Source organism: Oncorhynchus kisutch, linkage group LG14, assembly GCF_002021735.2.
Source record: "Oncorhynchus kisutch isolate 150728-3 linkage group LG14, Okis_V2, whole genome shotgun sequence".
Taxonomy (NCBI): Eukaryota; Metazoa; Chordata; class Actinopteri; order Salmoniformes; family Salmonidae; genus Oncorhynchus; species Oncorhynchus kisutch.
The window spans coordinates 49,409,415-49,432,653 of record NC_034187.2 but is presented as its reverse complement, the minus strand read 5'-3'; the positions used below and the strand labels follow the sequence as shown (position 1 = coordinate 49,432,653).

The following is a 23,239-nucleotide window of genomic DNA, read 5'->3' as shown; positions in this document are numbered from 1 at the left end:
CATTTCAAAAGTGCTGAACAAATAGTTATATTGACTACGTCCATCCTAGCTCGCTCATTAATGTCTTAATCGAAATTACGGATTGCCTCTTATCCACTTGTCGTACCCTTATGCCATAGATTGTGCATCTCAATTGTCAGTAGAAACCACAATTGTTTAAGCAAGTCAGCCATGTCAGCTATATTTTTTTAAAGGCAGTAAATGAGGTTGGTTAAGAGCAGGGAATAGATGTGTCACGCCCTGACCTTGAGAGTGTAAATGTAAGTGTAAATGTAAAAAGATATAAATGTAAGTCAGTCAGGATGGGAAGGAAGAAGATATGACCGTCTTGTGGTAGTAACAGACTAATATTCAACTGCATCAAATAGGCCTACACATTTAATTTACCATGGAATGAGCCTTGCGTAAATAAATTAAGTAGTGCATTCGGAACGTATTCAGACCACTTGACTTGGATTCGGGGTAAACTTTGAACATATAAAGGAGTGTAAGAGACCGGTTTTTACATCAGAAGTTAATGGTTCTCTGTAGAAAGACAGATGACTTTGGAATCTGTTAGGTGGACGGGAGGAAGTCACAGGATTGCTATATGGGAAGTGGATGGACATCTGTGGATTAGGCGAAGGAGGGTTGAGGTCAGGTCAGATGCCCTGAAGGGAGAAATTATGGTTTATTATCCTATTATCCTCTTCCTGTCGAACCATAAGATGTAAGGATTGGAGAGAAGGAGGAGTGTCTAAAGTAGAGTATATATACTTGTAATGATGGAAACATGCCTTCGTCTGAATACAGCTATGTCGACCCTTGGTTAAGCTTCTCTAGTGTCCGTGAGTTATTTACTCTGAAAAATTAGAACAACTTTTTGCACATTTTATTACAAAATGACAAAGCAAAAATGTATTAAAAATAAAATACAGAAATACCTCATTTACATAAGTATTCAGACACTTTGTTATGAGACTCGAAATTGAGCTCAAGTGCATCCTGTTTCCATTGATCATCCTTGAAATGTCCACCTGTGGTAAATTCAATTGATTGGACATGAAAGGCACATACCTGTCTATACAAGGTCCCACAGTTGACAGTGCATATCAGAGCAAAAACCAAGCCTTGAGGTCGAAGGAATTGTCCGTAGAGCGCTGAGACAGGATTGTGTCGAGGCACAGATCTGGGGAAAGATACCAAAAAATGTCTATAGCATTAAAGGTCCCCAAGAACACAGTGTCCCCCATAATTCTTAAATTGAAGAAGTTTGGGACCACCAAGACTCTTCCTAGAGCTGGCCATCTGGCTAAACTGAGTATTTGAGGTAGAAGGGCCTTGGTCAGGGAGGTGACAAAGAACCCAACGGTCACGCTGAAAGAGTTCCAGAGTGCCTCTGTGGAGATGGGAGCACCTTCTAGAAGGAGACCCATCTCTGCAGCACTCCACTAATCAGGCATTTGTGGTAGTGGTTAAATGAAGTCACTCCTCAGTAAAAGGCACATAACACCCTGCTTGCCAAAAGGCACCCAAAGGACTCCCAGACCATGATTAAAACTTGTTGTGGATAGGGGGCAGTATTTTCACTTTGGATGAATTGCGTGCCCATAGTGAACTGCATCAAACTCTGTCCTAGATTGCTAATATATGCATATTATTATTGCTATTGGATAGAAAAGTAAAACTGTTTGAATTATGTCTGTGAGTATAACAGAACTCATAGGGCAGGCAATCTTCCAAACAAGTTTGGAAATTCTGAATGTTGGGGCAACTTTGACGTCATCGCCCCCTCCCTTCCCAACAAGTTATGGATCTGGACACACTTCCTACGCCTTCCACTAGATGTCCTCATTCAGTAGAAAGTGTAATGGAGCATTTGCTGTGAACTTTGACCTAATGGGAGGGAAAATAGTCGGTGTCGCAACAGAATGCCATTATGCTGTGGCGCATTTCTCTGTGAGTGCTACGGCTGTTCCAATCAGCCCCAGATGAAAACGAATGATCCGGTTGGAACGTTATTGGATATATATGATTATAACATCCTGAAGATTGATTTTGTACTTAGTTTGACCAGTTTATTCGACCTGGAATATATATTTTGGAAGTTTTCATGCAAGTGATCTTGGACCAGCAGTCAGTTTTTGGGCACGTGAGCTGAAAGTGATAGCAAATGCAGCTACTTGGACACTAGTATTGGACATTATGGAACAAAACAATGATTTATTGTGGAACTAGGACTCCTTGCACTACATTCTGATGAAAGATCATCAAAGGTAAGGGAATATTTATGTTGTAATTCTGTATTTCTGTTGACTCCAACATGGCGGAGAAATATTGTTACGTCTGAGCGCCGTCTCAGATTATTGCAATGTTAGGCTTTTTCCGTAACGTTTTTTCAAAATCTGACACAGCGGTTGCATTAAGAACCAGTGTATCTTTAATTATATGTAGAACATGTATCTTTATCTTTTTCAGCGGCAGGGACTGTTCAGGATCGAGGGAAAGATGAATGGAGGAAAATACAGAGCGATCCTTGATGAAAACCTGCTCCAGAGCGTTCAAGACCTCAGACTGGGGTGAAGGTTCACCTTCCAACTGGACAAGACCATAAGCACACAGCCAAGACAACACAGGAGTGGCTTCGGGACAAGTCTCTGATTGTCCTTGAATGGCCCAGCCAGATCATGAACCTGATCAAACATCTCTGGAGAGACCTGAAAATAGCTGTGTAGCGACGCTCCCCTTCCAACCAGACAGAGCAAAGTATTGAGTAAAGGGTCTGAATACTTTATGTAAATGTGACATTTAAATGTTTCCTATTTAATAAATTAGCACAAAAAAAAAGTTGCTTTGTCATTATGGGGTATTGTGTGTAACTTGACGAGGGAAAAAAAACAATTTAATCCCTTTAGAATATGGTTGTAACATAACAAAATGTGGAAAAAGTCAAGGGGTCTGAATACTTTCTGAATGCACTGTATGTGTGTTTGGGGAGGGCATGTTAAGCCTGCTTGTTATAGTACTGTACCACGTTTGTGTGTGTGTCTCTCTCTCTCTCTCTGTGTTATTCTCCATTCATCCATTACTCACCTGTTCCTGAGTCTGTTGCTGAGGCTGCCTCCAACCAGCGTCTGTTGGGAGGGCAGAGCAAAGCGTTTTAGCTGCTATCTACTCCGGACCCTGGGCATGGACAGGCACGGGCACCACCTCAACACCCACAGCCACTCCTCCACTGCAGGCTCCTCCTGCCTCTCTGCCTAGACCAGCACCCAGAGACCACCTCACAGCCCAGCCCAAAGCAGCCAGGCCACTGGGGAAATAAGAACAGAAGACAACATCGTCAATACAACAATAACAACAGGCCACTACAGAGACGGACAGAGAAGAAGTCAGTAAAGGACAGGGTAATGTTTAGAAGGCACAACACGTAATAATATTATCTGAACTTGTGCAATATCAAATGCTTTCTTTGTTTTGTTTTTTGGAAACAGGTTTTATTATGTTGTGTGCTCTAATGAATACAACCCAGCTTCAATAAAGAGCATAAATAAAGAACTGCATCAACAGGTTTGAGTTCAGATGGATGACAATGCACACGTTGAAGATAGTAGTAGGTCTAATTTAATGAATAGAGATGATGTGAATACTTGCTAGACCTGCCTGGCAGAAACACACACAAGATAATATCTAGACAATTAATTTATATCTGAACTTTCGACAATGTTATCTATTGAACACAGCCCGGGCACACACACTTTACAATGGCAGAGAGAGAGGTGAGCGACTACACCTAGATAGAACAAGATAACCAAACCAGGCTATCCCAATCCTTTGGTGTGTGTTTGTATGAATGTATGGACAATGGAGGAGGTACAGTGCCTTGCAAAAGTACTCACCCCCCTTGGCATTTTTCCTATTTTGTTGCATTTCAGCCTGTAATTTAAGTGGATTTTCATTTGGATTTCATGTAATGGACATACACAAAATAGTCTATATTGGTGAAATGAAATTTTAAAAATTACTTCAGTTCCCCCCCCCCAAAAAACAGAAATATTATGCGTGCAAATGTATTCACCCCTTTGCTATGAAGCCCCTAAATAAGATCTGGTGCAACCAATTACCTTCAGAAGTCACATAATTAGTTAAATAAAGTCCACCTGTGTGCAATCTAAGTGTCACATGATCTGTCACATGATCTCAGTATATGTACACCTGTTCTGAAAGTTCCGAGAGTCTGCAACACCACTAAGCAAGGGGCACCACAAAGTAAGCGGCACTATGAAGACCAAGGAGCTCTCAAAACCGGTCAGGGACGAAGTTGTGGAGAAGTACAGATCAGAGTTGGGTTATATTAAAACATCCGAAACTTTGAACATCCCACAGAGTACCATTAAATCCATTATTAAAAAATGGAAAGAATATGGCACCACAACAAACCTGTCAAGAGAGGGCCGCCCACCAAAACTCACGGACCAGGCAAGGAGGGCATTAATCAGAGAGGTAACAAAGAGACCAAAGATAACCCTGAAGGTGCTGCAAAGCTCCACAGCGGAGATTGGAGTATCTGTCCATAGGACCACTTTAAGCTGTACACTCCAAGGAGCTGGACTTTACAGAAGAGTGGCCGGAAAAAAGCCATTGCTTAAAGAAAAAAATAAGCAAACACGCTTGGTGTTAGCCAAACGGCATATGGGAGACTCCCCAAACATATGGAAGAAGGTACTCTGGTCAAATGAGACTAAAAGTGAGCTTTTTGGCCATCAAGGAAAACGCTATGTGTTGCGCAAACCCAACACCCCTCATCACCCCGAGAATACCATCCAATACCAGTGAAGCATGGTGGTGGCAGCATCATGCTGTGGGGATGTTTTCCATCGGCAGGGACTGGGAAACTGGTCAGAATTGAATGATGGATGGCGCTAAATACAGAGAAATTCTTGAGGGAAACCTGTTTCAGTCTTCCAGAGATTTGAGACTGGGAAGGAGGTTCACCTTCCAGCAGGACAATGACCCTAAGCATACTACTAAAGCAACACCTGAGTGGTTTAAGGGGAAACATTTAAATGTCTGGGAATGGCCTAGTCAAAGCCCCGATATCAATCCAATTGAGAATCTGTGGTATGACTTAAATATTGCTGTACACCAGCAGAACCCAACCAACTTGAAGGAGCTGGAGCAGTTTTGCCTTGAAGAATGGGCAAAAATCCCAGTGGCTAGACGTGCCAAGCTTATAGAGACATACCCCAAGAGACTTGCAGCTGTAATTGCTGCTAAAAGGTGGCTCTACAAAGTATTGACTTTTGGGGGGTGAATAGTTATGCACGCTCAAGTTTTCCGTTTTTTTTTTGTCCTATTTCTTGTTTCTTTCACAAAATGTGGTAGGCATGTTGTGTAAATCATATGATACAAACCCACCAAAATCCATTTTAATTTCAAGTTGTAAGGCAACAAAATTGGAAAAATGCCAAGGGGGATGAATACTTTCACAAGCCGCTGTATATATATAATATAAAACCACTTCTAACTCTTTCCCTCGTTTAACACCTTAAAAATGCGCCATTACCCATCGAACTATTTGTAGCTCGCTAAACTTAGATAGCTAGATAACGTTAGCTAACCAAGCTAGGTAGCTAGCTATCTCGTGATCATTTTGTGAACAGAACTTGAGTATGCCATTCACATTTTTTTATTTATATATATATAAATAAAATATATACCGTACCAGTCAAAAGTTTGGACACACCTACTCATTCAAGGGTTTGTCTTTATTTGTACTATTTTCTACATTGTAGAATAATAGTGAAGACATGAAAACCATGAAATAGCACATATGGAATCAAAAAGTGTTCAACTAATCCAAATATATTTCATATTTGAGATTCTTCAAAGTTGCCACCCTTTGCCTTGATGACAGCTTTGCACACTCTTGGCATTCTCTCAACCAGCTTCATGAGGCAGTCACCTGGAATGCATTTCAAATAACAGGTGTGCCTTGTTAAATGTTAATTTGTGGAATTTCTTTCCTTCTTAATGCATTTGAGCCAATCAGTTGTGTTGTGACAAAGTAGGGCTGGTAAACAGAGGATAGCACTATTTGGTAAAAGACCAAGTCCAGATTATGGCAAGAACAGCTCAAATAAGTAAAGAGAAACGACAGTCCATCATTACTTTAAGACATGACGGTCAGTCAATCCGGAAACTTACAAGAACTTTGGAAGTTTCTTCAAGTGCAATTGCAAAAACCATCAAGCGCTATGATGAAACCACTACTAAAGGACACCAATAAGAATAGACTTGCTTGGGCCAAGAAACACAAGCAATTGACATTAATCTGTCCTTTGGGCCAAATGTGAGATTTTTGGTTCCAACCTTTGTGTATTATTTGTGAGATGCAGAGTAGGTGAATGGATGATCTCTGTGTTGTTCCCAACGTGAAGCATGGAGGAGGAAGTGTGATTGTGCTTTGCTGGTGGCACTGTCTGTGATTTATTTAGAAGTCAAGGCACACTTAACCAGCATGGCTACCACAGCATTTTGCAGTGATAAGCCATCCCATCTGGTTTGTGCTTAATGGGACTATCATTTGTTTTTCAACAGGACAATGACCCAACACACCTCCAGGCTGTGTAAGGGATATTTGACCAATGAGAGTGATGGAGCGCTACATCAGATGACCTGGCCTCCACAATCACCTGACCTCAACCCAATTGAGGTGGTTTGGGATGAGTTGGACCGCAGAGTGAAGGAAAAACATCCAACAAGTGCTCAGCATATTTGGGAACTCCTTCAAGACTGTTGGAAAAGCATTCCAGGTGAAGCTGGTTGAGAGAATGGCAAGAGTGTGCAAAGCTGTCATCAAGGCGAATGGTGACTACTTTGAAGTATCTAAAATATATTTAGATTGATTTAACACCTTTTTGGTTACTACATGATTCCATGTGTTATTTCATAGTTATGATGTACAAATAAAGAAAACCCCTTGAACGAGGTGTGTCCAAATATGTGACTGGTATTGTACATTCACACGTACAGTACCAGACAAACGTCTGTACACACCTACTCATTCAAGGATCTAGGAGACAAATAACGAGGGGTAGATGCCTAGATGATTTTAGTAGTTCCATGAGTTAGCCATGGTTGGTAGCTATATGGGCACAGTCACAGACAAGCTCTCACACCCAACACCCATGATGGAACTGTCGAGTCGAGTGTGCGTTACCAAACGAGGACGGGGTGATAGAACAATGCTGCATAGAATGTGCTTTAGCTGAAATTGCTGGCATATTTTGAAGACTCGTTTCGCTTTGAGAACCTTAAAACATAGGTAATTATCTAGCTAAAGCTATTGTGGAATTGCACACATTTGGTGTCATACTAATTTAGCTACTGTTAGCCTGACTAGCTACTGACTACGAGTTGAGTGCACTGAGATGAATGGACAAGCAAACTAACTAGCTAGACGATTTTCGGTATTTCTAATGTTCACTATTCCTAACTATAATATCAGACTGGCAAAGAAAGGCGGTGCAGTTAGGGCTGCGTCTATATAGGCCCTTCAACCCTTTCTGGTTGTAGCTAGCTAGCTAATAGTTAGATAAATCGCCAGTACATTTAAGATTATCGTAAACCTAGGAATATTGAAGGCACTAGGTCAATACCATATTTGGGTAATTTATCCTCCACCACCATAGTCCGACTGCTAGCTAACTATATATTCACAGCTACATATTCACAGCATACCTAGCTAGAAGTTAGCGGACTAGCTAAAAAGCAAAGGTAGCTAACTGCTATGTCCTTGCTATCAGGGATCCTTGGGACGTCCATACCCCCCATTGCAGTTGTCATTTAAAAAGGTCAATGTTTGGCCAGGGACCTCGATATTATCACTATACTTAATTAGGTTCCGATGCGATATGTATTGTGATTCTCACGATTTCGATATGCGATTCGATGTACCAAACATTGCACACTATATCAGCTGCAGATAGAAATGTCATGTGCCCAGCCTAAAAACGTTTTGTTTTTCTAATAGAAACTAGTTCACTGCATCCGCCATTGAGCCCAGTTTCGTACCATTTGTTCCAGCTGTTTGCCGTAGTGTTTAAGTAATCGCTAAAAAACGCCTTATTTTAGGTTCATTTTTCACCCTGCCAGCCCCTATTAGTTCTATAGAGCACCTTGGATCCATCTAGCCTTCCGAACGATATATTCCCTTCCCATTGTTCTGCTTAACCTTGTAGGCTTACCTCGGGTAACTCATTAACAACGTTACGGCTACTTGGTGAGCGCTCTAACAGTTCGCCTGTGTACACGTTGTGGTGACCTACAGTGCCAGAGATGGCTGGCTGGCGCGTAGCCTTCAAACGTTTTTTGGTCATAGTGAACGTATATATTTTTTCAGAAAAAGGTGTAAAACCTAAACCACCTCTTTTTCAAGATGTGGGCTATTTTAAACAGCCAGAATACATTATTTTATTAAATAACCATTTTAAAGATTTGTTGTTTCTAAATGGCTGCTGGGTCATTAGATATGCATGCAATCTGTTCATTTGTAGGCATCGAATTGAGCGAATGCTGCACAGGTTCACTGAGTTGCAAACCAAATGGATAGGTCTAGCTCATTGATTTGTAGAGCTGACGCAGTTGCTACCTCAGATTGAGGATAGTGTCGTGTATGTAGTGCCCACCGACAGCCACAGGGAAGAACGTTACACGCTGACAACACCGCTAGCATCTCCTACGTTGCAAAATCAATTTAAGCATACTTGTTATTCAATTATTGCACCCACACTGCTTGCAGGCGCCAACGAGTGTCTGCGTTGCCAAGAGCTAAAATAGTTCTAATTGTGACACAGAACGCTGTGCAAGTCCTGCCTCTCCCATCTCATTGGTTTGTAGAAGCAGATACCCACGTGGGTATAACCAATGTAAACAATTGTTTACAGACAGATTATTTCACTGTATCACAATTCCAGTGGGTCAGAAGTTTACATACACTAAGTTGGCTGTGCCTTTAAACAGTGCCTCTTTGCTTGACATCATGTGAAAATCAGAAGAAATCAGCCAAGACCTCAGAAAAAGAATTGTAGACCTCCACAAGTCTGGTTCATCCTTGGGAGCAATTTCCAAATGCCTGAAGGTACTACGTTCATCTGTACAAACAATAGTACGCAAGTATAAGCACCATGGGACCACGCAGCAGTCATACTGCTCAGGAAGGAGACGCGTTGTGTCTCCTAGAGATGAACATACTTTGGTACCAAAAGTGCAAATCAATCCCAGAACAACAGCAAAGGACCTTGTGAAGATGCTGGAGGAAACAGATACAAAAGTATCTATCCACAGTAAAACGAGTCCTATATCGACATAACCTGAAAGGCCTCTCAACAAGGAAGAAGCCACTGCTCAAAAACCGCCATAAAAAGGCCAGGCTACAGTTTGCAACAGCACATGGGGACAAAGATCATACTTTTTGGAGAAATGTCCTCTGGTCTGATGAAACAAAAATAAACTGTTTGGTCGTAATGACCATCATTATGTTTGGAGGAAAAAGGGGGATGCTTGCAAGCTGAAGAACACCATCCCAACCGTGAAGCACGGGGGTGGCAGCATCATGTTGTGGGGGTGCTTTGCTGCAGGAAGGACTGGTGCACTTCAGAAAATAGATTGCATCATGAGGGTGGAAAATTATGTGGATATATTGAAGCAACATCTGAAGACATAAGTCAGGAAGTTAAAGCTTGGTCGCAAATGGATCTTCCAAATGGACAATGCTATAACCAATGTAAACAATTGTTTACAGACAGATTATTTCACTGTATCACAATTCCAGTGGGTCAGAAGTTTACATACAATAAGTTGGCTGTGCCTTTAAACAGCTTGGATAATACCAGAAAATTATGTCATGACTTCAGAATCATCCGATAGGGTGTGGGGTGTGTTGTGCAGGGTGTGTTGAGTGGTGGTGTCGCGTCCTCTCAGACTGTTGGCCTAAGGTAGAACTAGATATATTTAAATAGTGGAGTAGGGTGGTGGATTAGATGGTAGGGTATTTTGTTGATTAACATTTATTTTCAAACAAAGTATAAAGGGATTATCTAGAAGGTGGCAGTAATCCAACATTTATTGGATGCCAACCGTCGTTAAACATCATCGAAGAAGAAAAAGTAGGCTTAGGGTTCCCACACGGCCATATTTCCATGTTATAGCGCTTGTTTATGGAAAGCAGAGTAAGACCGCGTGGACTACCTGTGGTTATTAAACGGAAGACCGATGGCACAAACTTGTCACTGAAAAATACTGTTGGTCGCATCTGAGATAAGAGTGTAAAGTGTGTGTTTTGCATTTGTTGAAATTATTTTGGTGTGATATGAAATTAGAGAACCGTACTGTAATTGATAATCGATTCACATTTTAAATAGAGTATTTTGCTGTTTTGGCTTCCAGAGACAAACTGAACGTGCTTGGGCTAAGGAGTAACGTTAGGCTCCTTTAGTCCAATATTGGGCTACAGAGGGACAAGAAAGAGCTATGAGAAAGTTGAGTCATGGGGGGAAAAAGTGCTGAAAACAAATTGGCTACCTAATTTAAAACGAAGATGGAGAACAAGCTATGGAGGAAAAATACTGGAGTTGATGTGCCAACTAGCAGAAATAATATTCTGATATATAACTGTATCGATTTATCTTCTCTCTACCCCCCCCCCCCCCCCCCCCCCATCACAAATTAAGGTTAGGGTTTTGGGTAGGGATGTCCCAAGGATTCCCAGATAGCACTAACCTTTACTGCTAGCTAGCTAACAATTTTATTCTTCCCTGGTTTTAGGCTCAATGGATCAGGGCTGCATTAGCATAGTCTCTGGTGCCCCTGCTGGCCCGATGGTTCAAGTATGCTTCCCTGGTGTGCGTGCAGCAGTTTTGGACAGCCTAAATCGACAGCGGGAGGAAGGACGGCTCTGTGACCTCTCCATCCAGGTGCAGGGACAGATATTCAGGGCCCACCGCTGTGTGCTGGCTGCCTCCTCGCCATACTTTCACGATCAGGTTTGTCTGTTTGGGTTTAATGAGTGTGTGTGCTAGTAGTCTCTCTTGGGTTGACATAATGTACCAATGTTCTGGCTTTACACCTCTGTTTGTTAACCAGGTTAGTTTGGCATGGAGGAAAAGGCAGTGATGGGGAGATCTGGCTTTCGTACGTCAATGCCTTATCCGTTTGTTGGCCTAGCACAATTCCCACCCACATTTTAAGCCTACACAAACTTGTGATTTGTTGTGAGTTGTCTATATGAAGTTGGACCAGTTTCCCGAAATCGATCTGGTATTTCCCATCCGGACCCGATATACATAAATACTTTTCTACAATATAGAGACCCGTTCCAAATGGACTTGAGGACATCTAGACCCATTCCATATAGAACTGGACAGATCCAAGTGAGGGAAGCAGCAGAAAAGTCGATTTTTAAGGTACTTTATTAACCAGAGTGAGGTAGATAGGTGAGATAGAGGTGAAGTTCTAGCAGGGGCCATGCTGTGTGTGTGTGTGCGCTACTGAGTGTGAGCGAGTGACAAAGGGGGGAGGGAGAGGCGAGAGCTCGCCACTAACCAAGGCGACTCATGCTATAATAGACTGTTAGTTGCCCTAGCTAGGTTATTTATCATCGAATATGATTACATAATACCTGTCTTGACTGCAAACCGGGAGAAGCTAGCTAGGCTAATGGCGGCTGCATGTGCTTTATCATCCTACACAGTTAAACAACAACTCCATTCAGAATATAAAGTAGTAGCCTACCTGTTGGCTCTTGGTCGTTGTAGCCTCTCTCCTTTTACCCCACAGGAAGGCTCTGACTGTAGCCTGTTGTTGCTTTGATGATTTATGATTGGCCAACAACACGTTCCACTCGCCACTCTGGTGAAAAGCAAAGAGCAACAGCATATATCATATTTCTCTCTCGCTCTACTGCAGCAGTCGTGTTCCATCTATGGGTTCTTCCGGATAAGTCAGTTAAAATTACACATACAGTGGGGAGAACAAATATTTGATAACCTGCAAAATCGGCAGTGTTTCCTACTTACAAAGCATGTAGAGGTCTGTAATTTTTATCATAGGTACACTTCAACTTTGAGAGATGGAATCTAAAACAAAAATCCAGAAAATCACATTGTATGATTTTTAAGTAATTAATTTGCATTTTATTGCATGACATAAGTATTTGATACATCAGAAAAGCAGAACTTAATATTTGGTACAGAAACATTTGTTTGCAATTACAGAGATCATACATTTCCTGTAGTTCTTGACCAGGTTTGCACACACTGCAGCAGGAATTTTGGCCCACTCCTCCATACAGACCTTCTCCAGATCCTTCGGGTTTCGGGGCTGTCGCTGGGCAATGCGGACTTTCAGCTCCCTCCAAATATTTTCTATTGGGTTCAGGTCTGGAGACTGGCTAGGCCACTCCAGGACCTTGATTATGCTTCTTACTCCTTAGTTGCCCTGGCTGTGTGTTTTGGGTCGTTGTCATGCTGGAAGACTCAGCCACGACCCATCTTCAATGCTCTTACTGAGGGAAGGAGGTTGTTGGCCAAGATCTCGCGATACATGGCCCCATCCATCCTCCCCTCAATACGGTGCAGTCGTCCTGTCCCCTTTGCAGAAAAGCATCCCCAAAGAATGATGTTTCCACCTCCATGCTTCACGGTTGGGATGGTGTTCTTGGGGTTGTACTCATCCTTCTTCTGCCTCCAAACACGGCGAGTGGAGTTTAGACCAAAAAGCTCTATTTTTGTCTCGTCAGACCACATGACCTTCTCCCATTCCTCCTCTGGATCATCCAGATGCTCATTGGCAACCTTCAGACAGGCCTGGACATGCGCTGGCTTGAGCAGGGGGACCTTGATTTTAATCCATGTAGTGTGTTACTAATGGTTTTCTTTGAGACTGTGGTCCCAGCTTTCTTCAGGTCATTGACCAGGTCCTGCCGTGTAGTTCTGGGCTGATCCCCACGAGGTGAGATCTTGCATGGAGCCCCAGACCGAGGGTGATTGACCATCATCTTAAACTTCTTCCATTTTCTAATAATTGCACCAACAGTTGTTGCCTTCTCACCAAGCTGCTTGCCTATTGTCCTGTAGCCCATCCCAGCCTTGTACAGGTCTACAATTTTATCCCTGATGTCCTTACACAGCTCTCTGGTCTTGGCCATTGTGGAGAGGTTGGAGTCTGTTTGATTGAGTGTGTGGACAGGTGTCTTTTATACAGGTAACGAGTTCAAACAGGTGCAGTTAATACAGGTAATGAGTGGAGAACAGGAGGGCTTCTTAAAGAAAAACTAACAGGTCTGTGTGAGCCGGAATTCTTATTCGTTGGTAGGTGATCAAATACTTATGTCATGCAATAAAATGCAAATTAATTACTTAAAAATCATAAAATGTGATTTTCTGGATTTTTGTACCTATGTGTACCTATGATAAAAAATACAGACCTCTACATGCTTTGTAAGTAGGAAATACACTGCCGATTTGGCAGGTTCAAATATTTGTTCTCCCCACTGTATCTGTGACAATCCTATCAGACCCGTGACATTATTTTGGATCCGGACCCGCTCAGATCCCGTCTCAGGTATTCAGCTACAGGTGGAGCCTTGTAGACCTCTATTGTGAAATCCTATGTTTTGTTATCACTTTCACCAGGTGTTGCTGAAGAATGTGACGACAGTGTCTCTGCCCTCTGTCATGGACCCTGTGGCCTTTGAGAGTGTCCTGAGTTCAGCCTACACTGGCCAACTGAGCATAGTGCGTGATGATATTGTCAACTACGTGACTGTAGCCAGCTTCCTCCAGATGTGGCATATTGTTGACAAGTGTACAGAGATCCTGAAGAGACCTCGACCCCCAGCAGAATGCAACCCTGGGGATGCTGCAGCTACCACACACCATGGTGCCTCCTCAAGGCAGCAGTCACCAAGCAGCACTGACTGCCTATATATGGAGAGAGAGGGGAAAGGCAAGGAGAGGAGGCCCTATGGCCAGGAGCAGAATTCGCTGCCTCCATTGGCCACGTGGAGGAGGCCCCAGCAGTTCCCCAGGTGGAGCCGCCCCAGGTCCTCACCCCAGCAAGTCATATCCATGCCTGCCCAGCACCTAGCTGACTCACACCTGGACTACCACCCTGCTGGGGAGAGTGACTACTCCAGCTGTGAGGAGGTGTGGATGTCCAGCCACAGCAAAGCCAGCCCCCTAAGCCATCATGATGGGAGAGGACTGGACCATAGCCACACCAGGCATGGGGGGATTCCTGGTGAGGCGTTGAGACTGAGAGCTAGACTGAGACAGAGGGCAGTGCCACCAAGTGCTGAGAAACTCCATGGCAGGGATAGAGGAAGTGGAGGGGGCTTTGGGGAAGAGCCTCAGGAGAAGAGAGGGACTGAAAGAGGGATTGAAGCAAATGAAGAAATGGGGGAAGAGGAGAAGAGGGAGGTGCCTGAGCGGAGAGGAAACTCTGGTATGTACTCCTAGAATGTAAATGTAAACCGGACTTGGCGATTGATATGCCTGGGTTGGTTGTGTTTATAAAAGTCTCTTTCAAAGGGGCATTCTGCAGTTGCTACATCAATTTTTAGACTTATAAATTAATGATATGTACCCATTTGATTCTTGAAGAATATACCTTATAAATGCCACATGAGCTTAGTTAAACTGTCGTAACCCCTCAGAACCCCAAATATAAGCTTGTTTTACTCCAATGTTTGTAAACAAAGTAATCTAAACAAACACTACATACTGTTCAAGTCGGAAGTTTACATACACCTTAGCCAAATACATTTAACAGTTTATTTTTTATTTGTACAATTCCTGACATTTAATCCCAGTAAAAATGCCCTGCCTTAGGTCAGTTAGGATCACCACTTTATTTGAAGGATGTGACATGTCAGAATAATAGTGATTTATTTCCGCTTTTATTTCTTTCATCACATTCCCAGTGGGTCAGAAGTTTACATACACTCAATTAGTATTTAGTATTTGGTCGCATTGCCTTTAAATAGTTTAACTTAGTTTAACATTTCGGGTAGCCTCCCACAAGCTTCCCACAATAAGTTGGGTGAATTTTGGCCCATTACTCCTGACCGAGCTGGTGTAACTGAGTCAGGTTTGTGGGCCTCCTTGCTCGCACACGCTTTTTCAGTTCTGCCCACACATGTTCTATGGGAATGAGGTCAGGGCTTTGTGATGGCCACTCCAATACCTTGACTTTGGTGTCCTTAAGGCATTTTGCCACAACTTTGGAAGTATGCTTGGGGTCATTGTTCATTTGGGAGACCCATTTGCGACCAAGTTTAACTGATGTCTTGAGTTGTTGCTCAATATATCCACATAATTTTCCATCCTTATGATGCAATCTATTTTGTGAAGTGCACCAGTCCCTCCTGCAGCAAAGCACCCTCAAAACATGATGCTGCCACCCCGTGCTTCACGGTTGGGATGGTGTTCTTCGGCTTGCAAGCCTCCCCCTTTTTCCTCCAAACATAACAATGGTCGTTATGGCAACAAAGTTCGATTTTTGTTTCATCAGACCAGAGGACATTTCTCCAAAAAGTACAATCTTTGTCCCTATGTGCAGTTGCAAACCGTAGTTTGGCTTTTTATGGCGGTTTTGGAGCAGTGGCTTCTTCCTTGCTGAGCGGCCTTTCAGCTTATAGCACTCGCTTATAGGATATAGGACTCGTTTTACTGTGGATATAGATACTTGTGTACCTGTTTCCTCCAGCATCTTCACAAAGTCCTTTGCTGCTGTTCTGGGATTGATTTGCACTTTTGCACCAAAGTACATTTATCTCTAGGAGACAGAACGCGTCTCCTTCCTGAGCGGTATGATGGCTGCGTGGTCCCATGGTGTTTATACTTGCGTACTACTGTTTGTACAGATGAACGTGGTACCTCCTGGCATTTGGAAATTGCTCCCAAGGATGAACCAGACTTGTGGAGGTCTACAATTATTTTTCTGAGGTATTGGCTGATTTCTTTTGATTTTCCCATGATGTCAAGCAAAGAGGCACTGAGTTTGAAGGAAGGCCTTGAAATAGATCCACAGGTGACTCAAATGATGTCAATTAGCATATCAGACGCTTCTAAAGCCATGACATAATTTTCTGGATTTTTCCAAGCTGTTTGAAGGCACAGTCAACTTAGTGTATGTAAACTTCTGACCCACTGGAATTGTGGTACAGTGAATTCTAAGTGAACAATTGTTGGAAAAATTACTGGTGTCAAGCACAAAGTAGATGTCCTAACCGACTGGCCAAAACTATAGTTTAACAAGAAATGTGTGGAGTGGTTGAAAAAGGAGTTTTAATGACTCCAACCTAAGTGTATGTAAACTTCTGACTTCAACTGTAGTTTTAACCATTAGAAAGATGAGTATGTATGTAGAACACCTTGCACTGTAGGCAATGTAGTGCCTTGCCATGGGGTAGTCTTCAAGTCCTTACACCATGGCAACCCTGCCTCCCTACAAGCTATGGGTATTGATCATGTTCCGGTCTCTATTAGAAAAGGGGACCGTCATAAACAGTTAAACCAAAAGGAAAGTTTTTGGATTTACAAACTACAGGTCACTGAATACCCTGGTTTAAATTAAGATATGGATTTTTCACCCTTCCTGTAGGGTCGTGATGGGTCCATTTGCTGTCATCTAGTGGACATTTCGCTCCTTTGCCCTCAGCTGTGTTTAGACTGTTGTTCATGTTTTGCTGTGTTCTAGTGTACTATGGAATATATTGCTTTCTTATTCTTGACACTTCTCCCAGTCATATTTAAGGTTAGAACTACCTCTCTAAGTGTTCTGATAATTCTAGGTTGGAGTTGTATTTGTATGGTAACATAGCTACAGTATTTCACTTTTTAATGTGTATAGTATTGCTTACTAGGTGTGTCCAATCAATCTTGTAACCACTCCCTCTTCTAATTAGGGCTAATTGGAAAAGCTGTTCAAAAGAGGACATTGTATTATTTCTTTGTACTCCCTGACGAAGGCCATGCAGCCGAAACACGCTGGATTTTTAAAACTTTGTTTCGATTGAACATGCCATACAAATAAAGGCATTTAAATTAATTATATGAAGAGTACCTTGGTCCTCCCTTTTTTAGTAGTAGTTTTAACCATGTTGAGGCTATAATTTTTAAATCATGGATGCACCCATAGCTATGTTGTGTTTTTTGAGAGCGGTTACATTTATCTAGCCCCATCCATCAGCTTTTTACCCAAACTGGGGCAGGGAATATGCTTTATTGTTTCAACTGCTGATAATTTTAAACAACTGTCTCCTATTTATGAGATGATAAGCACCAATATGTGATAAGCACACATCCCTGTACCATTATATAATTATCTATGTGTATGTCTTTTGTACATTGTACATCTCTCTGTTTTGTATTTCTCCAGGAGACTTCCACACTAGTGTACACCAAGTTGAAGAGGGAGGACAGCCAGAGGGGAAAAAGAGCTCAGGGGAACTGCAGAAGAAAGAGGAGAGACCGCTGGGGAGAAGCTTAGCCCAGACTTCTCCCCATGTTGTGGATCCAGATGATGTGATTCCTGGCCCATCCTGCCCAGCTCCTACACCCTCATCCCGGATGCAGTGGCAAGCCGGTCCCTGGTCTCAGCAAGTAGCTAGGCCGCAAGCTGGAGAGGAATACTACAGAAGAGAAGACGATGAAGAAGATGAGGAGGAAGTGGACTTTGGCCGATTTGCAGATGGTGCTTTTGGAAGGGGCACCTATGATGAGATTGAGGATGGCACCGGGCAAGTTTCTCAGAGACCCTTAGTACCTGACTCTCCTGATGACAATGACTTTATCCTGGGGGCCCAAGAGTTGAACTGGCCCTCTGGGGCAGACATGACCCATGGTGGTGGTACCCCAACCTCCAGCTGCCACCTGTCCCCATCCCCTGCTCCATTCCCCCCTTCCTCCTCACCCCCCATCCCCTCATCCTCCTCCCTCTCCCTTGCTGGGGCCCCTTACACGGGCAAAGTGCATTTCTGCCACTGTGGGAAGGCCTACACCCTGAAGAGCATGCGTGACCGCCACGTCAAGATGCAGCACCTCAACCTGCGGCCCTTCGCCTGCCCTGTGTGCACCAAGAGCTTCAAGATGAAGCACCACCTGACCAAGCACCTGAAGACCCATGGTGGGCTGCGGCCTTATGAGTGTGGCCTGTGTGGGAAGAAGGTAATCTGGAGAGACAGTTTCCTGCGCCACCAGGCCCGCTGTGAGAGACTGGCCGCCAGCTGTGATGGTGCTGCTGCCAGTAGTAACACCAGAGCGGCTGCCGACATGGACGATGGTTATGCTTATGGGTTCGGGGAGGGGTTTCTCTCGCAAGGCGGGCAGGTGAAAGTGGAGCAGGCAGACTTTCAGGGGGAGGCAGAGTCTGGGATGAGTGGGCTGTTAGGGGCTGGGGCTGAGTTAGGCTCTCAGTCGAGGACTCTGGTTAGTCACAGCTTTAAGGAGGAAGCCAGCGACAGGTTTAGCTGAAGCGAAATGAGGTAAACCGGTGGAATATAGGGCCCACAGCACTTGAATTGAGTAATAGATTGGTTGATTATGCTCATAATGGTCCATGTGTAATCCATTAACACTCCATGTCAATGCACCTGTTTGTGAACAATTATTCTACGAGGGACATTTGTTTATTATTTATTTAAATGACTATCCCATCATGCTATTGATATCGCAAAAGAGGGCACAAACATGTGATGTGAGTCTGTGCACATTTTGTATATTTAAATGAGCCAATTTATCTAATGAGCTGTCTTGTGAATGTATTTGACTCACAATAAACAGATATGGTTTGAACAAGAAGTTATCAGGGTCATATTGGATAACTAACATAATGCCATAACTGTGGTGGTTTGCTTCCCAGGAATATTGGAAGAAATTATTGAATATTAATTGAATGTGTATGCAGGGTAAATACAGGGAACACAAGCGGTCTCTCCTGCTAAATGCAAGAGGAAAAAAGTGTCATGTCTTATTTTCATAGTTTGCAGCTAGGTCTGTCCCAAATGGCACCATATTCATTATGTAGTGCACTATAAGGTCAAATGTACTGTAGTGCACTATATAGGGGAAAGAATGCCATTTGGGACCCATAGTACACACAGAGTAGATCAACCTGTACAAGGACACTGCAATCCACTTTCATCAACCCAGCCATCTAGACATTATCTCACATTTATTTTAGAATAACATTTTATTTAAATTGTCACATGCGGCGAATACAACCGGTGTAGACCTTACCGTGAAATGCTTACTTACAAGCCCTTAACCAAAAATTCAGTTCAAGAAATAGAGGTAATAAAATATTTACTAAATAAACTAAAGTAAAAAATAAATTGAATCAGTCAAAAAGTAAGACGAATGTACTTAACAATAACAAGGCTATATACAGGGGGCACTGGTACAGAGTCAATGTGCAGGGGTACAGGTTAGTTGAGAGAATTTGTAAAGTGACTATGCATAGATGGTAAACAGTGAGTAGAAGCAGTGTAAAAACAAGGGGGGTCAATGTAAATAGTCCGGGTGGCCATTTGATTAGTTTAGTTGTTGAGCAGTCTTATGGCTTGGGGATAGAAGCTGTGAGCCTTTTAGTCCTAGACTTGGTGCTCTGGTAGCGCTTGCTGTGCAGGAGAAGAGAGAACAGTCTAAGACTTGAGTGACTGGAGTCTTTGACAATTTCTTGGCCTTCCTCTGACGCCTAGTATATAGGTCCTGGATGCCAGGAAGCTTGGCCCCAGTGATGTACTGGGCCGTACGGTCAGATGCCGAGCAGTTGCCATGCCAGGCGGTGATGCAACTGGTCAGGACACACTCAATGGTGCAGCTGTAGAACTTTTGAGGATCTGGGGACCCATGCCAAATCTTTTCAGTCTCCTGAGGGGGAAAAGGTGTTGTCGTGCCCTCTTCACAACTGTCTTGGTGTGTTTGGACCATGATCGTTTGTTGGTGATGTGGACACCAAGGAACTTGAAACTCTCGACCGTCTCCACTTTTCCTGTAGTCCATGATCATCTCCTTTGTCTTGCTCACGTTGAGGGAGAGGTTGTTGTCTGGCACCACACTACCAGGTCTCTGACCTCCTTATAGGCTCTCATCATTGTCGGTGATCAGGCACTGTCAGCAGACACTGTTGTCATCAGAAAACTTAATGATGGTGTTGGTGTTTTGCTTGGCCAGTTGTGGTTGAACAGGGAGTACAGGAGGGGACTAAGCACCCATGAGGGGCCCCAGTGTTGAGGATCAGCTTGGCAGATGTGTTGTTGCCTACCCTTAACACCTGGGGGCGGTCTGTCAGGAAGTCAAAGAGCCAGTTGCAGAGGAAGATGTTTGGTTCCAGGGTCCTTAGCTTAGTGATGAGCTTTGTGGGCACTATGGTGTTGAACGCTGAGCTGTAGTCACCTGAGCTGCATTCTCACATAGGTGTTCTTTTTGACCAGGTGGGAAAGGGCAGTGTGAAGTGCGATTGAGATTGCGTCATCTGTAGATCTGTTGGAGCGGTATGCGAATTGGAGATTTCAACAGCCGAGATTTATTTAAACCTTGCTGTCTGTCTTTCCGAAAATTGCAACGTTGTTTCAATAGTCAAATTCAATTTCGAGCTGTCCCATAGTAATGAATGTGTAGGGGACGTAAAAGGCAGGCAGCGTTTCTCAGCCAGTCGAAATCATAAATCGGCTGGAATCATTTTTATGGATATATGCAAAGAAATGTAAATTGAAAAAAGGTCAAACAAAACGAAGTGCACCAAGTTTGCAGTCTTTACAGATTCAGTGCAGATTTTTTAATGCCAGGCGAAATCGCTCCTCATTAGCTCATTGTTATGCATGTATCCAAATAATTGTCACTAGAAAACAGCTTAAACAAATGCAAATGCAGCTCCTGTTATTCTGTTTAATGTTTGACGTGACTGTAAGTTAGCCGTAGTTGGCTAGTTAGCAAGCAAGTGATAAGAATGTTGCCAGACAGTATGGCAATGGAACATTTAGAACGAATGACTGGGTCGCTCGCGTCCATAAATACAGAACAATAAGACTGAATGACTGGGTCGCGTCACTGGCAAACGAACGGACAGAATGAACGACCAGCCGGCTTGGGTAGCAACCCTAGATTTATGTCTGGACCATATCTTGTGGAAGGATGAAATAATGTGAATAAATGAACCAAAATAAAGATTTTAATTCAGAGTTTTTTTTTAAACAATATGCACATTTTCCCACCAAAAGTGTTTCCATCAAACAGACTTGTTGCAGATAAAAGGCTGTGCCTGATGACGTAGTACACATTTTAGGAAAAAGTTAAATGGGTTTTGATTGCATTTTCAACACGATGGTTTTTTTCACAAAAACTGCTGAAATAAATCACAAACTTGCCCATCAAAACGTAAATATACAGCTGCTTCTCCTTCACTCTATGGTCCAACTCATCCCAAACCATCTCAATTGGGTAGAGGTAGGGTGATTGTGGAGGCCAGGTCATCTGATGCAGCACTCCATCACTCTTCTTGATCAATTTGCCCTTACACAGCCTGGAGGTGTGTTGGGTCATTGTCCTGTTGAAAAACAAATGATAGTCCCACTAAGCGCAAACCAGATGAGAAGGCGTATCGCTGCAGAATGCCGTTGCAGCCATGCTGGTTAAGTGTGTTTTAAATTCTAAATAGATCACTGACAGTGTCAACAGCAAAGCACCATCACACCACCGTGCTCTACAGTGGGAACCACACATGCGGAGATCATCCGTTCACCTAGTCGGCGTCTCACAAAGACATGGCGGTTGGAACCAAAAATCTCAGACCAAAGGACAGATTTCCACCAGTCTAATGTCCATTGCTCGTGTTTCTTGGCCCAAGCAAGTCTGTTCTTCTTATTGGTGTCCTTTAGTGGTGGTTTCTTTGCAGAAATTCTACCATGAAGGCCTGATTCACGCAGTATCCTCTGAACAGTTGTGTCTTACTTGAAATCTGTAAAGCATTTATTTGGGATGCAATTTATGAGATGCAGTTAACTCTCATGAACTTATCCTCTGCAGCAGAGGTAACACTGGGTCTTTTTTTAATTAGATTTTTTATAATTATTTATTACAAAAGACACGAAGAAGAGGTAACATTAAGGTATTAGAACATGAAGGACAAACAATACAACATCAATACACTATCAAACATGTATCAGTCTTTCCGCAACAGAGCCATCCTTATGTGTGAGGGTGCATGATAGTGACATAAATGTCATAGTTTCCTTTTTCACGATCACCGTCTTGTGAAACCCGATTCCTCCAAGATCCCCCAACAATTCCCCAATAGCTGTCTTTTTGCCCTTCCGAAAAAAAAGGTTAAAATCCAATTAATTCCATTCCCCACCCCCAAGAACCCCCCAATGCACCAACAACCAACTAAAGAGAAAAAAAGGAAAAGACAGAAGAAAATAGCAAACAACAATGCACTTTTTTTAACAAACTAATACATTTAAAACAAAGGACACCAAGGACAACTGAAATGATAACAGCAATGCCTATTTTATATGTTTGTGTGCATGTCTGGCACTATTACATGTACAGTGCCTTGCGAAAGTATTCGGGCCCCCTTGAACTTTGCGACCTTTTGCCACATTTCAGGCTTCAAACATAAAGATATAAAACTGTATTTTTTTGTGAAGAATCAACAACAAGTGGGACACAATCATGAAGTGGAACGACATTTATTGGATATTTCAAACTTTTTTAACAAATCAAAAACTGAAGAATTGGGCGTGCAAAATTATTCAGCCCCCTTAAGTTAATACTTTGTAGCGCCACCTTTTGTCGCTTGGGGTATGTCTCTATCAGTTTTGCACATCGAGAGACTGAAATTTTTTCCCATTCCTCCTTGCAAAACAGCTCGAGCTCAGTGAGGTTGGATGGAGAGCATTTGTGAACAGCAGTTTTCAGTTCTTTCCACAGATTCTCGATTGGATTCAGGTCTGGACTTTGACTTGGCCATTCTAACACCTGGATATGTTTATTTTTGAACCATTCCATTGTAGATTTTGCTTTATGTTTTGGATCATTGTCTTGTTGGAAGACAAATCTCCGTCCCAGTCTCAGGTCTTTTGCAGACTCCATCAGGTTTTCTTCCAGAATGGTCCTGTATTTGGCTCCATCCATCTTCCCATCAATTTGAACCATCTTCCCTGTCCCTGCTGAAGAAAAGCAGGCCCAAACCATGA

At 42.9% G+C, this 23,239-nt stretch overlaps 2 protein-coding genes across 3 annotated transcripts in view; one reads left to right on the top strand and one right to left on the bottom strand.

The window, feature by feature from the left end:
• LOC109904481 (sodium channel subunit beta-1) overlaps positions 1–8,321 on the bottom strand; it is a 45,451-nt gene extending 37,130 nt beyond the window's left edge. Inside the window, exons 1-2 of the mRNA XM_031788496.1 lie at positions 8,229–8,321; positions 3,073–3,292 (exon numbers count right to left, since the gene is read on the bottom strand). The gene's annotated coding sequence lies outside the window, so the exon portion shown is untranslated. The remainder of the gene's footprint in view (positions 1–3,072; positions 3,293–8,228) is intronic.
• Positions 7,004–18,843, top strand: LOC109903775 (hypermethylated in cancer 2 protein). 2 transcript variants are annotated; one of them, XM_031788491.1, is made up of 4 exons: positions 7,004–7,306; positions 10,807–11,024; positions 13,674–14,484; positions 17,422–18,843. In XM_031788491.1, the coding sequence occupies exons 2-4, from the start codon at positions 10,812–10,814 to the stop codon at positions 18,513–18,515; spliced, it is 2,118 nt and encodes a 705-aa protein (XP_031644351.1). In that variant the 5' UTR covers positions 7,004–7,306; positions 10,807–10,811; the 3' UTR covers positions 18,516–18,843. The 2 variants fall into 2 exon arrangements, with proteins under 2 accessions (XP_031644351.1, XP_031644352.1); XM_031788492.1 differs by lacking the exons at positions 7,004–7,306; positions 10,807–11,024 and adding an exon at positions 11,040–11,444.
• Positions 18,844–23,239: the final 4,396 nt, after the last annotated feature.